General features: G+C 36.9%; 1 protein-coding gene across 3 annotated transcripts in view; it reads right to left on the minus strand.

The window, feature by feature from the left end:
• The window catches only part of LPIN2 (lipin 2), an 84675-nt gene that overhangs the window by 15105 nt on the left and 54613 nt on the right, over positions 1-14957 (minus strand). For all 3 annotated transcript variants that reach the window (XM_059140777.1, XM_059140778.1, XM_059140776.1), the window contains exons 3-8: positions 13788-13883; positions 10323-10624; positions 6833-6940; positions 6064-6190; positions 4852-5197; positions 1146-1245 (exon numbers count right to left, since the gene is read on the minus strand). In XM_059140777.1, coding sequence (XP_058996760.1) covers positions 1146-1245; positions 4852-5197; positions 6064-6190; positions 6833-6940; positions 10323-10624; positions 13788-13883 — 1079 coding nt within the window. The remainder of the gene's footprint in view (positions 1-1145; positions 1246-4851; positions 5198-6063; positions 6191-6832; positions 6941-10322; positions 10625-13787; positions 13884-14957) is intronic.

Genomic DNA, 14957 nt, shown 5'->3' on the forward strand with positions numbered 1-14957 from the left:
TAACTTGGTGAATGGGCAATGACCTCAGGCAGTTAAATTATAATACAGCATAGTAAGGTTTCATTGCATTTCACTCTCATTTTTTAATCAATCAGTTTCTCCCCATTTTTTAAAAGGGAAACTAAAAATATCAATCCTTGGAATATCAATAAATAAGGACTGTGTAATCTGAAAGAAAGTGGTAATTCTAAGCTTACATTTTAACTTTCCTATTAAAACAACATGGAGCACTTCTAGTTCTTTCACCTTAAAAAACCCAACTACTACTTCATGTGAAGAACATATTTTAAGACAAATTTAGGGCAGAGAACTAGGAAAGAATTTTAAGGACTTTCCAAAAATATCTATAAAAAAATTTAAACATATCAACCCCATCTTTCCATTTTAAATAAAAACTTAAAATGTTTTTCAATAATTTATTTCTAAGTACTTAATTATGTGTACCTATAACTCAGTATTTTCAAACTATACCTTCCATGAGAAAAAGTAAATTGATTTTTGTAATCAGAGTCTTATAATGGAATTTCCCTACGGATAGAAATGAACTTAGGAGAACAGTACAATACACTGTATCTGAGGTTTTAAAGGTATTCAAAGTGGAAAACTGTGAGGTGGGTGGTGACAAATGGTGAGAGCTCTAGGGAAAATGTGGGGCTCACACCAGCTGGAATGGTGTCTCACTGGGCCCAGCCAAAGTTCACCTGGGAACTCAGACTCACTGAAGGAGTGAAGGCATTCTTTGTAAACTGTGTTTGAATAAAGATATATTACCTTTAAAACATAATAAATGGAATATGCTGATGAACTTTTATTGCATTAATGACTGTAAGATTTGCTAATGTGAAGTCATAACCATTGGTAAATCGTTACATAGGTTTAACCAGTATACCTCTTCTTGTTACACTGAAAATTTCTTTATAAGTAGGTAATAGGTAAAATATAATAGGTAAAGAGATAAATTATTAGTTTCAAATCACTATAGTCCAAACAACACACAATTTCTGAATTTCCCAAAATCTGAAGCAATCATCCAACTTAGCTAAAGATCACCATAACCTTGCTCCATTTTCACAGAATGTTTTGATTTAGAAATAGCCACTGTATTTCACAGCTAGTCACCCTTAAATATCTAAAAAATACACTACCTCTTAGGGAAATAGAGGGCTGCAACTTCAGGTTCTAAAGCCTTTAAGTCATCCAGGTAAATATCATCAGGTCCCTGGTGCTGGCTTCTCTTGTGGACACCTATTTTTATAAGAAAAATGCATCAAAAGTAAGAACTTAAGCTAAGCTATTCTTCATTTACAACTCTTTAAGAAAACAACGGTTTTTACAAACAATTAAGACCAACTATGACTCAAACTGTATTTTATTTTTAAAGATTTTCTTTGACAGAGAGAATGAGCAAGAGAAAGGGAGCAGGAGAAGAAGGAGAAGGAGAAGGAGAAGCAGACTCCCTTGCTCAGCAAGGAGCCTGATGCGGGGCTCAATCCCAGGACTCCAGGACCATGACCAGAGCAGAAGGCAGATACCTAACCGACTGAGCCACGCAGGTGTCTCAACTGCATTTTATTTTTATTTATTTATTTATTTATTACAATTTTTAAAAAATTAAATTAAATTTTATTTTAATTTTTTAAATTTTTTATTTTTTATAAACATATATTTTTATCCCTAGGGGTACAGGTCTGTGAATCACCAGGTTTACACACTTCACAGCACTCACCAAAGCACATACCCTCCCCAATGTCCATAATCCCACCCCCTTCTCCCAACCCCCCTCCCCCCAGCAACCCTCAGTTTGTTTTGTGAGATTAAGAGTTACTTATGGTTTGTCTCCCTCCCAATTCCATCTTGTTTCATTGATTCTTCTTCTACCCACTTAATTTTTAAAGGTTTCAATTAACCTTTCCACTGTGTTGGTTCTCAGGCATCCATGTCAATGAAAGAGAAATTCGGTGTTCTACACAGAACAGTTGTACAATAAACACAAGCTAACTTCTTTCATATGCTTTTAGATGAATAATCTTAGCCCCTGAATCATTTAGATTTCATGATAAAGTCTTCTTAGAATATGAATAGGCATGACCAAATCTGATGAAATCACTGGCACTGAGAAAGAGGTCATTATTTTAAAACTGTGAGGGAAGGTTTGCTATAAACAGGGGAGTCATAAGGTGCCAAAGTATCACCAAGCATTACCTTCTGATTGCAAAAGGACAAAAATCCTTTACAATGGATAAATCTGGCAGACAACACCTTAAACAAGTGGTCATATAAATATATATGTAACATAAATATATAAATATTAAAAAATTTTAAAAGCTAGGGGGAGAAAAAATGAGATACTAGGTAAAGTACTCAATATATCCTAGAGGTAATCTTCAACTCAAAAAATAAACAATGTTTAACCCAAATCTAATTAAGCCTCTAGACCTGTACTGCCCACTCACTATAACAAATCACCACTGTCCTAGTCTAAGACAGCTGTGTAAAATGTGGTAAAAAGTGTAAAACACACCAGATTTCTAAGACTTACTATAAAAAATGTAAAATATCTCAATTTTTATATTGATTACATGTTAAAATTATAGTTTGGACTTACTAGCTCAGAATATATTGATTAATTTCACCTAAACTTAATTTCACTTTTTTTTTTTTTTAATGCGAGAAGATTTAAAATAGCATATATAGCTCACTTTGCATTTCTATTGGGCAGTGTTGTTCTAGAGCCAACTTCCAGTTTAAAGAAATATGGGGATGTCACCTTGGGAAAAAACTATCAGATACATCCAGAATGTGAGAAAGCATAGAAAAGGATTGGATGGGCTCTTGAAAAGATCAGTATCACCGGTGCAGAGGGGGAAAGAGGTGCAGTGGTGTATGTATAGGAGTGAGGGAGTATGTGTGTGGGCAGGGCTATTCTAAATAAAAAAAGGTTAAACACAAGAACCACATGCAACATGTGAACTTTGATGAGATCTTGGTTTGGAAAAAAAAAACAGCTAAAAAGGTTTCCTTGGAACATTTGGGGAAATATGAACACATGACAATGGTCCTGTGGTTATGCAGATAGTGTTCTTATTCTTTGAAGGTATATGCTACAGTGTTTAAAGGTGAAATGTCACAATGCTTGCAAGTTTTTCAAATGGTTTGAAACAATAAAAAAACTGAGTGGAGAAAGAGAGGAAGAAAGCAAGTATGTATAAAACTTTCTGATAACAAGCTGGGGGGAGGGGCGCTGGGGTGGCTCAGGAGGTTAAGTCTCTCTGCCTTTGGCTCAGGTCATGATCTCAGGGTCCTGGGATCCAGCCCTGCATGGGAACTCTGCCTGCTTCTCTGCCTACTTGTGATCTGTCAAATAAATAAATAAAATCTTTAAAAAAATTTTTTTAAAAGCTAGGAGGAGAAAAAATGAGGCCAAATGAATGGTAGAAACCACTTGGTGTTCCTATCTGTTAGTTCCACACAATGTGCTAAGAATAGGGGTCATTATTTCCTCCTAGGGGTCACCATGTGGTAGGAATGGGGGTCATTATTTTCAGACCAAAACAAAACATTCACCCTGAAAACTGGATTTTCCTCCTTACCAGTTCTTAGAGTAGAACATATGATTATGGGCCTTTGGTTGCTGAGCTATGAAAGGGCAGGTACCAAGTTAAGCTGGATCATCAGCTGGATGATCACATTTGGCCATAAATACCCTTGCCAAATTATTTTAAATGTTTTTTTTTTTTTAATTTAAATTCAATGTAATTAACATACAGTGCATTTATTAGTTTCACAGGTAGAATTTAATGATTCACCAATTGCATATAATACCCAGTGCTCATTCCATCAAGTGTTCTCCTTAATGCCGATCACCCAGTTACCCGATTACCCCCCACCCCAATTCCCCTCCAGTAACACTATTTCCTATAGTTAAGAGCCTCTTATGGTTTGTCTCCCTCTCTGTTTCATACTTTTTCCTTCCCTTCCCCTACATTCATCTGTTTCTTAAATTCAACATACAACTGAAATCATACATTTGTCTTTCTCTTAACTAAGTTATTTCCAAGTGACTCTGAAGGTCCACACCTGTAGTCATTATTAGGTCAATTTGTGATGATTTAACCTTGAGTGTATTTTTGATTTTTAGGTAAGGTTTTATTTCCCTAAAAAATAGGGCTCAAGGCCAGTGTCCAGAGAGTATGTTCTGGCTCTTACTGAACTAAAAACTGTCAATGGATAACTTTGTATTTTTAAATAGTAAGAATGTTCTGACTTATTAAACCTGTATTCCAAAAGTGAGAAAGAGCTATTGAGCCAAGAGTCAGACGCAATCTTTTATGTTTCAGAGGGTAATTATCAATGAAAGAAGAGAAAACATACTAAAATTAAGCATACATTTATATATTTCCCATGTTACTGGAAAAACACAATTAATTTGGCCTCAACTAACCTTAGAGATGTTTCAGGTGAAAACATTTTTCTCTCATCCAATTTTTTTCTTTTTGAACATATAATCTTTGGGGGATTCCACTTCACTTTATTAGCATACTGTGTCAATAAAATGGTTAATTTTATGGACTAACTGATTTGAACATGCTCATTAATTTTTTTTCAGTAAATGCCTCCCAAGGGTATACTGAGTGGGAGCAGTTGGGAGGGAGCAGGGAGAAAGTGAGAGTCTTGCTCTAGTGGAATCTGTAGTGCAGTGGGGAAGCCCTATTTAACAAGCAATGCTTACAGTATGTGCTAGGTCTGGTCAGGGGAGTATAAATACAAAGTTTGCCATCATGTATCATTTGAAATACAGAAATAACTTATCTAAATTTATAGTACCTGATGCCAAATCAAACAAATGATTACCTTTCTTCTTTGATGGTGAGTCTACTTTCACTGCAGGTTTTGATTCCGAGGGGGCCTCCACCAATGATGGGTTAGGAAGGTGGTCTGCATCTAACATAGATGAAATCTGAGGCTGCTCCAGGGGAGGTTCAAGAAGTTCTGCAGCGGAAGTTGCACTGCTTATCTGCTTACACAGGGCTCTGGGTTTGGGTTTCACTATGGTACAGACCGTTTCTCCCATGGAAGCATCTTTCTCAACTTCACTTATGAGGTTGTCCTCACTGGGAATTACCCGAAAATGGGTATTTTCTGATGGTGTAATTGTAGCTGTCCTAGGATGATGGTCAGATCTCTCTCTTTTGCTGACCTAAAAAAAGTTTAGTTGTTTAAAAGTTAAACCACCTTCAAAGGTGTTTGTTAAAATCTATTTCTTAAGCTGGATGCAAGTAATTGAATGCATTTTATTTGTAACAACACATTTAGTTACCACATGATTTTGAATGTGTGAGGTATTTCATAATTAAGAAGTGGGAAAAACTAATAACTACATTTTGTTTAGTATCATGATATCTACAAAAAAGTTCTATTTCAAACTGCTATACTATGAAGAGTTAATCACCAAAGAAGACTAAGGAAATAGGACAAGTTTTATATGCTAAGAGGAAGAATATTCATTTTCAAGGAGAAAAACTTGTGTGCTATGTGAAAATTTAGCCCTGCTTGGGTTATACCTCAAGGCTCTGTTAACAGTGTAAAGTGGGTAGTCAAATCTCAATGCAAATCACACATATAAGCAAAATGTGTATTAAAAAAACTTAGAGGGTCTAAATATTTTCTCTCAAGTAATGTATCTTTCCAATTCTTTCATTATGATCTGTGAAGAAGTGAAAAAAAAAAGTGAAAAAGCTTTCATACAGTTCATTTCTTATTTAAAATTTAAGTGTGGAAATTCTAATTTCCTTTCGGTACCTTTTAAATGTTTCTTATTAAAATGTTAACTAACAATCAACATTATTTACTAAATAGAACACACGAAATAATGCTGGATTCCTTCTGTTGCAGTTATGAAAAATGTTAACTTTGGATTTCCTCATCTGACCACATGAGGGCACTACCATCATTTATATTCAGGGGCACTAGCTCAGAAATCACCCCTCCCCACTTTACCCAATGACAGAGACACCTCACAGGTTTTCAACTAGACATACTCCACAGGCAAGAAAACATTAGTACCTTGGTAGACTCTGGGAACCCACCCCACGTCCACTCCATGTGGGACTCAGATCTGAGCAGACTCTCAGCAGGTTTCACCTCCAGCTCTGAATCACTCTTAGGACACACTGCTCCTGGGGAATAGGGACTGTAAACACAAGACAGAGAAATGTGATGCCTTTTAACTCCGCAAACTTCAGTCTTGCTGAGCTCAACAAATTAAAAGAAATATAAGTTTGAACATATCAACTTTATCCTGCCAATATAAAGACTCTACTGAAGGGAATATCAATTACATCTTCCATTTGAGTTCTTTAATAATAGTAAAACACCAACCAGTATCTATTGAGGACTTGCTGGGTTCTCTGCAAACGCTTTATACGCATTATCCCATTGATTCCCACAAGAAATCAATGAGAAAGGTAATTTTACAAGAGATGAACTGCACAGAGACATGGGTTAAATTAACATAATACATAAGAGAAACTGGATTTGAACAAAAAACAAAGTGTGACTGCATGTTTCTTCACATTATCCACAGTTACTGTTAATAGTTGATACTTTAAGATTAGAATTTAAGAATTGTAGAGGGCCAAATTCTAAGCTGATTATGCAGATCTATACTAACCAATGCTGTGAGCATAAGTCAGATCAAGTTTAGGAACAAAATAATTAGTAAGAGGAAAGGTACATATTCATGTCACAAGTACATATGCATTCAGTTCTCCTACCTGAGAGAAATATTATTACTGTCATATGACAGGAACTGAGAAATCTTGAAAATACTTACTTGTCTAAAGGGGACCAGTCTCCATCAGATAAGGGGTAGTGATCCCCAGAATGAAAGAGCAAAGGTTCCTTATATTCATCTTCCTTTAAGGAAGCATTTGAAGATCCTCTGTGAAAGGCAAAAAACAAAGTCATGAACAATTACATTATTATGTCAGCTTAAAAATATCCCCAAATCTACTGACACATGTTTAGATGATACAAATGAAGAAGGAAGGCCAAGTGATTAATAACTAAAAGGAAAACAGGAAAGAGAAGGGGGATTCACTCATGCCATCTACCATACACTACTGCAATCACTACTGAAGGATGGGATAAACGGGAAGAACCGAAAAGAAGATGTGAATCAAAATTCCTTTTTACAGCTCTTCAAGGTAATTCATTCAAAGGCCAGAAGAGGAAAACTAAGGCTTTATGTATATTTCATTCAATCCTTATCTGATCAAGGATCCAGAGAAGTTTAATAAATCAAAGAACTAGTAAGTGGCTGAATTCAAAACAAGTAAGCCCTTGTTCTTTCACTATACTCTCCTGTATATTACAACAAATACAAGACTATGAGTTGAAAACGAGCTATAGTGCTTGTCAAAAATATCCTAAAAACTCTTAAAAACACACAGAACTTATTTTTCTTTTTGTTTGGGCGAAGAATTACCTAAGAATGATACAATGATGATATAATGATGATACAAAAGCATGATAAATGCTTTTTAGATTCATGGAGACCTCAGACCTATAGGAGGATGAACTAATGCTAATAAGGTTTTAATTAATTTACCCTTTGGTTTTCTTGAATTTGCATAGTTAATATAACTAACTTGCCATATAACCTTGAAAACATCCCTCAGAAGCACTGTGGGCCCCAGCTGTTCATCTTTAGTTGGAAATTTACCACTTGTCCCATTTCAGAATGTTATTTATCAAAATAAAATAAAAACCAATTTTAGGGGACGCCTGGGTGTCAGTTGGTTAAGCATCTGCCTTCAGCTCAGGTCATGATTTCAGGATTCTGGGACTGAACCCCAAGTTGGAGTCAAAGTGGGGCTCCCTGCTCAGAGGGGAGTCTGCTTCTCCCTAAATCCCTCCACACCCCTCCCCCTGAGCTTGTGCTTGCATATGCACGTTCTCTCTCAAATAAATAAAATCTTTAAGAAAAATAAAATAACTTTGGGTATTTCTCTGGACACAGAACTTCTTTCCTAAGTGTAGGGGCCTGAGGAGGATAAAATATCTGAAAGCTGCAAACTTTCTAACCCCACCTAATTCCTACCTTGCACAACTGCAAAAGCAGTTGACTTTCTATTCTTTTTCTGATTCTTCGACCTGTTTAACATGCTGTTAATACTTTTGACCCTCAATATCTTCCCCCTAATTATTTTAGAATCTAGATGCTGAGCTGGAAGGGGCCTTACCAACCATGTAGCTCAATTCTCTTATTTCACAGATTAAGAAACAGGCCCAGGAGCGCCTGGGTGGGTCAGTCGGTTAAAGGTCTGACTCTTGATTTTGGCTCAGGTCATAATCTCAGGATCCTGAGATAGAGCCCTGTGCTAGGCTCCGTGCTCAGCGGGGAGTCTGCTTCCCTCCCTCCCTGCTCACTCTCCCAAATTATAAATAAATCTTAAAAAAGAATTAAAAAAGAAACAAAGCCCCAGACAAGAGTGATCAAGTAGCTGTTGTTCCACAATCAAAAACAGAACAGGCCTAGTCTTCTACCTTTCAGCTCAGCATTTATTTCCGTATACATCTGACCTGAATTCCCATGACTGTCACATTTTGTCCTTTTTTTAAAGTCCTAATTTTCTGTTGGCTACATAATGAAGCAGATCTCGTTTTAGGGAAATTTTAGGAAAGAGTTCCTCCAAGTGGTAGTATCTATGATCCATGGTAATCTAAAGAAAAAACAAGCCACCAAACTCCTAAAAATTATTACAACACCCTAATTTACATGCATTCTGACAAGCCTACTTCCCATGCAAGTAAGATTCTGGCTTAGAGAGAGAGTGGACAATCTAACTGCCAACCAAATCAGGACTCTGATAGATTTGGCTGATGCAGCCTTTTGCACGATCTGGAAAAGTGAGGCATGTGCCAGTATTTTTGTAATACATTCATTTACAATGCTTGTGTACAAAATCTTTAGAATAACGATTCTTGTGCATTTAGTAGGCAACTCTGCATATGTTTTAGAAATATTTTAACTTTCTAAATTGAAGCTGCAGATTGTTTAAGAATTCTAAGTTTTGGGGTGCCCACGTGGCTCACCTAGTTAAGCTTCTGACTCTTGGTTTTGGCTTCGGTCATGATCTCATGATTATGGGATCAAACCCCATATTAGGCTCAGTGCAGAGTCTGCTTCAGATCCTTTCAACCTCTCACTTGAGCTCTCTCTCTCTCAAATAAATAAAATCTTAAAAAAAAAAAGAATTCTAAGCTTTGCTCAATTATGTTATAATAAAAGACACACATCAATAAACTTTGGTGGCAAAAGTATTACTTCAGTGTCCTTTCTGGTGGATCTTGGAAGAACTGTAGGCAGAACTTTAGGGTCACTTGTGGGCAGCAACTTCTTGTCCAATGCTCATCAATAAAGTAAACCACCCTGCTGATACACACATGGTCCTCTTCTAGAGCCAGAGCAACCACTGAGTGGAAAAGATCTAAGGTAATCTTTTAAAAATCAAAATCTTGAACAAAAAAATACATGTTCTACCCCCAACTATTACCTTCTAAACCCTAGGCACTGTTGACTTGACAACTGGCGTATATATATATTTTTTAAAGATCTTATTTATTCATTTGACAGACAGAAATCACAAGTATGCAGAGAGGCAGGCAGAGACAGAGAGGAGGAAACAGGCTCCCCGCTGAGCAGAGAGCCCGACGCGGGGCTCGATCTCAGGACCCTGAGATCATGACCTGAGCCGAAAGCAGAGGCTTTAACCCACTGAGCCACCCAGGCGCCCCAACAACTGGCATATATTTTAAGCACTTCTACTGAGCTGGTAAGGAAGAAGTAATCAAGATTTCTCATTTTAAAAAAAGCCAAAATGACAAAAATCCTCCTTTCCTCTTCAATTTACTAGGAATGTTTTGATGATAAACTCTAAACAACAACTCTCAACTTCTCAGAAACAGATGAGATACCAAGATGCCGAATAAGGATATACACCCAAGGATGCCCAAGGGCCAAGTCACTAATTCAGATCTTGTGACTTACAATTCATTTGGGTTTTTGGAAACCTACCAGATGGAAAAGACACACAATCCTAGTCTGCTTCAAGCGATATTTTAATACCACAGCAGGATGTCTGTTGGCAAATTTTATAGAACAGCAGAAAGGAAAAAAAATGCCTCTTCCACTGATTCCACAGGAAAAACAAGTCTAAATCTCACACTGTAGCTCCATGGAAGAAACAACAGCAACCAGCTGGACCTGAGCTCTTTCCACAGCATGTGCACATGACCAGCACCTGCAGGGAGAGCCCTACCTTGCTGACTGGACCCCCTTGTCGTCATCAGAGCTCATTTCCACATCCACGGTATCCTCTGCGGCAGCGGAAGCAGTCTGGTCTTCCTTCTTACTGTCCTGTTTGCATTTCTTTCTCCTTCGTTTTTTCTTTTTCACAGAACTTGAAGTGAAAACCGTTTCTGTTTCCAAGATGTGTGAGATGTCTGAACTCTGAGATGATCTTTCATTTCCACCAGATTTCTCCAAAGGGGCATCAATATCTTTAAAGAACTGGTCTTCAGTAGGAATTGGTGAGGTGGCAAGGTAAGCAGGGAGCTTTTCCTTAAAAAGAACATGAAGAAAGAAAAATTGTCCATGACAAAGTGGACAATGAATCAAAAACAGTAACAACTCTTTGTGTATCTAAATTCACAGTAGTGGAAAGAATACACAATCCCCAAGTTTTAAGAGTGTCACACTGAATGAAGTCACTGCCCACTCCACTCTGAAAGATCTTTACCCTGGCACAAATAGTTCATTTTGTCTGTGTAACTGAATGAATTTGAAGGAACTGATATACCAAATTAGCACAAAGCCATGAAAACTAAAGTTAAAGAACAGCCAATTAAATTCTCTGCAACGGGAAGTTCGAAGTAATGGCAGCATTCCAAGGAGACAGTACAAGGCACTTTGTCAAGAACTTACAAAGTACGGTAACAGGATAAAGCAGAAGGCAGGGATCAGGAATACCCCCTCAGATGGTGGCAGCAGGACAGGTAAGTGAAGTGAGGATCTATAGTAAAATTAGTGTTTGCTAAATTAAATGAGGGTGTAAAAAGGTGGTTAAGATAGACAATACCCTGTTAACAAATGAAATTAGCAGATTTTAAAATTGTAATGTATTCAAGATAGCCTTTCAGGTATTCAAAAGAAGAAAATAAGGCCCAATAGTCAGAAATAATTAAACTTGTGGGGGCCTGGGTGACTCAGTTAAGCATCCCACTCTTGATTTCAGCTGAGGTCATGATCTCAGGGTCCTGGGATTGAAAACTCTGTTGCACTCCATTCTGAGTGGGGAGTCTGCTTGAGATTTTCTTTCCCTCTTCTTCTGTTCCGCTGACCCTACTTGCGCATGTGCTCTCTAAAATAATTTTTAAAAGTAAATAAAGAATTCAACTTATAATTTAATTTCAAATAAATGATATTAAATGGTCTGCTGTTCAGAAAATTAACTTCTTAGTCACTGACTTCACTCCTTTGTTTCATGGGGGAAATGGAAGGTATGTAATAGAGGTATAAATTAACCTCAAATAACATAGAATACTCAAATTTTTAAATAATAGTCCTGAAAAATGAATGAATTTCCATAATTGTTCTAAATCAAGCTTTTGAATTTAGCTTTGGTAGACATATTATCCCAAAGCCAATATTTTGTTTATCCAAGTAAAATGTGTGTTCACCAGCAACACACACTTACAGAGGAACTGTGATAACAGGATATTATTCTGCATGCCCCCAGGGCACTCAAGTGACAGGCTGTGGCCTCCAACTTCCAGGACCTTTTAATTCAATGGTCCTTGTTATAAATAAGTTCACTAGTACTTCTTTAAAAGCCATTTCGTCTCTGGTGGCATTTCCTAGTTCTGTTATAGCACTGTTTGCAGTTTATGGAGCAGGGGTGGGGGGCAGGGTGCGGGGGATGAAACAACTTAAATCTCTGTCAGAACAAGAATGGTTAAACTGTGGTGCGTCCAACTGTGGATGACTGGGCAACTATTAAAAGGACAGGGACAGATCTAGAACTAACAATATATAGTTTAAAACGCTTGAAAAGGATCTAACAATATATAGTTTAGATGAACAAAGTTTAAGAGAAACAAAAATGTAAATAAATGGAAGACAGATGGGTTTTGGTAACATTTATTCCCTTTAAAACTGTAAAGTCCTGGAGAGTAGGGGCACGTTATATTCACAGTATGTGACACTGAGTAGTAATTCCAATGCTGTTGGATGAATCAACTTCTTTTGCTTTAATTTTAAAGATTTATTTTATTATTATTATTTTTTATTTTTGACAGAGACACAACAACAGAGGGAACACAAGCAGGGGGAGTGGGAGAGGGAGAAGCAGCCTTCCCGCTGAGCAGGGAGCCCTGACACAGGGCTCCATCCCAGGACCATGACCTGAGCAGAAGCCAGACGCCTAACAACTGAGCCACCCAGGCATCCTCTCAACCTTATTTTTTTTTTTTTTAAAAAGAGGACACTATTCTAAAAAAAATCTAAACAATTTGATGACACATGGCATAGGAAAAAAAAGGTAGCAACTTGACACTCTGCAAGTTAACCTTACTAAGCATTGTTATAAATGGAATCATCAGAGCTGACCACAAGAACCAGGTAACAAACTATCAGTAACCCAGTCCTTTCACTTGTTGATTGATACAAAACCTAATCCATCACTCTTCTGAAACACACATGATTTTAAGGAACACATAAAAAATATTTTATTCATGTGATAACTCATTTACTGTTTCCTTCTCCTTTTTGCTTCAGTCTCTGATGAGGAAAAATTTTGTTTGCACCAAGTAAACATGAATGAGGTAATAGTAAAACAAGTAATTAAGGTACTAGAAAAAATACTGGTCTGGAAAGGTTCCCTTTTATAATCATGCTTTGTAATGCTGTTTTACATATTGGTATCTAAATTGTTGGCTTCTCTCTAAAAATGATGAATAATCTCATTCTGCTATTATTTTTTTAGTGATGTTTTTCTTTGTCAATTCACGACATCCAACATGAAGTTCATCTTCAAAACCCCCAAAAGTAGTCCTGTACCTTTAGTAACTTGAAGGTTATCATTTTTGCTGAGATTTTATTCTTTATGGTAAAAGCTGTAATGAAGCCTCATCTAAGATCTACAATAACTCCATCAAGAACAGCTTACAATCATTCACATCAGTAGATACGTGGGGTGCAGTTGGGAGAGAGAACAAACTATCTTACTGAAAGAAGCCAAACATGCAATAATCATTTAAAAAGATACAGGATAATTAATTTAAATTTCTTTTCAAGACTATTCAAGGTTAGAGATCCAATAACCCTAACCAAAATGGTAAATACATTTTCCAAGTTTAAAGGTCACACTTGTACGAAACACAGCCTACAGAGATATGCCTTCAATATTTAGGTAGAATTGAATGTATTCAAGTTAAGGTGTAAATGCTACCAGATACTAAATAAGAAAGCTCATTAATGACAGAAAAAGAGCAAGTGCAAAGATGTTCTGCACGTTCTCTGTACCCTGACACTTGGTGGGGAGAAAAGTTCTTCACTCTTCTAAGCTCCTTCCTCACAGCTTAGTTTTTCAGCCTAAAACTAAAGCTTTTTTAACTTGTAACAATCACCTCTATAACCATGAAAACTGCTGAACATTTCTGTTTTGGGAAAGGTCCTGGAGGCCTGAATACGATATGCAGAGTGGATGTAACCTACTAGAACTTACATATTCCTCTTCAGTCTCCTCCACAAAGAAAGCTTCCCCATTGTCACCCAACTTCATGTGAAGATCCACTGCATCACCATTGATTTCTATATCAATCTAAGAGGAGAAACAAAAGTGTGATTTAGTATGAAAACTTTCATTGACCCTAAACCAAGCCAAACTTAGTACTGAGGTTTCTAGACTGACAGTCCCAGAGAAACAATGCTACCTGTCCTACCCTAAAAAACTAAACAGACCTGGGGAGGAAGGGGATGGATAAGAAGGGACTAAAAGAAAATGTTATATCATTTATTTTTATGACAAAATATTTTACTTAATTTCCCAAATCGTATAAAATAGGGGAAATACAATTGCTGAAAAACATTCGAACACTTTCAGAGTTCTAGCACGGACAGGCCTCACCTGGCATGGTTCATAGAAACAGACTTCAGTTACTGTGGTATGTTAACTGTAACTGCAGAAAGCACAAACGTTACTGGCTGCTCTTCTGTCAACATATCACTACATAAAAACAGATGCCCATCATGATCCATAATCCATCACGTCACTTTCCAAAGTCTGCTGGTGACTAGTCGAAGCACATGTGTTATTCAGTTCAGGCACAGACAGCAAAGCTTATAGTTGTAGTTGTCTCCTTGTCTCTCACTGATAAACCCTTGTGACATTTTATAAAAAGGGGTAATTAAGAGGAAACTGGCCAAGATCAAAATGCAACCTAGCCTAACAAAAAGCAGTATTACTGAAAGTAAAATTCAAACTGAGTGTCAAGTTACAGAAAAAAATCACTGATTGCAGGAATGGTGACCCTGTTGCCATTCAAAAGACTCAAGATGTGCAGTCAGAGGAACCTGGTGAAGGCAAGCTTATCTATAAAGGAGGAAAGTGGTTGTGAATAAAGGATGAAGATGGCCCCGAGGAAGTGACAAAGGAAAAACACTTCATACTGAAGGAACTCAGTATAACAGAAATTTTTAAAGTTTTGACAAATACATAAAAATCATGGAAAAAATCCTAATTTTTCTCAGTTATTAAGTTTGTTTTGCATGGTTTCAGCTTGCCCAGTCATTTTCATGATCTGTACTGCCATGCAAAGAACTGTATAGATATAAAATATTAAAATAACACTTACACTTAAAAATTATGTAGTCTTCTTCTGTTGACTGAATAAAT

This window comes from Mustela lutreola, chromosome 11 (assembly GCF_030435805.1).
Source record: "Mustela lutreola isolate mMusLut2 chromosome 11, mMusLut2.pri, whole genome shotgun sequence".
NCBI classification, from domain to species: domain Eukaryota; kingdom Metazoa; phylum Chordata; class Mammalia; order Carnivora; family Mustelidae; genus Mustela; species Mustela lutreola.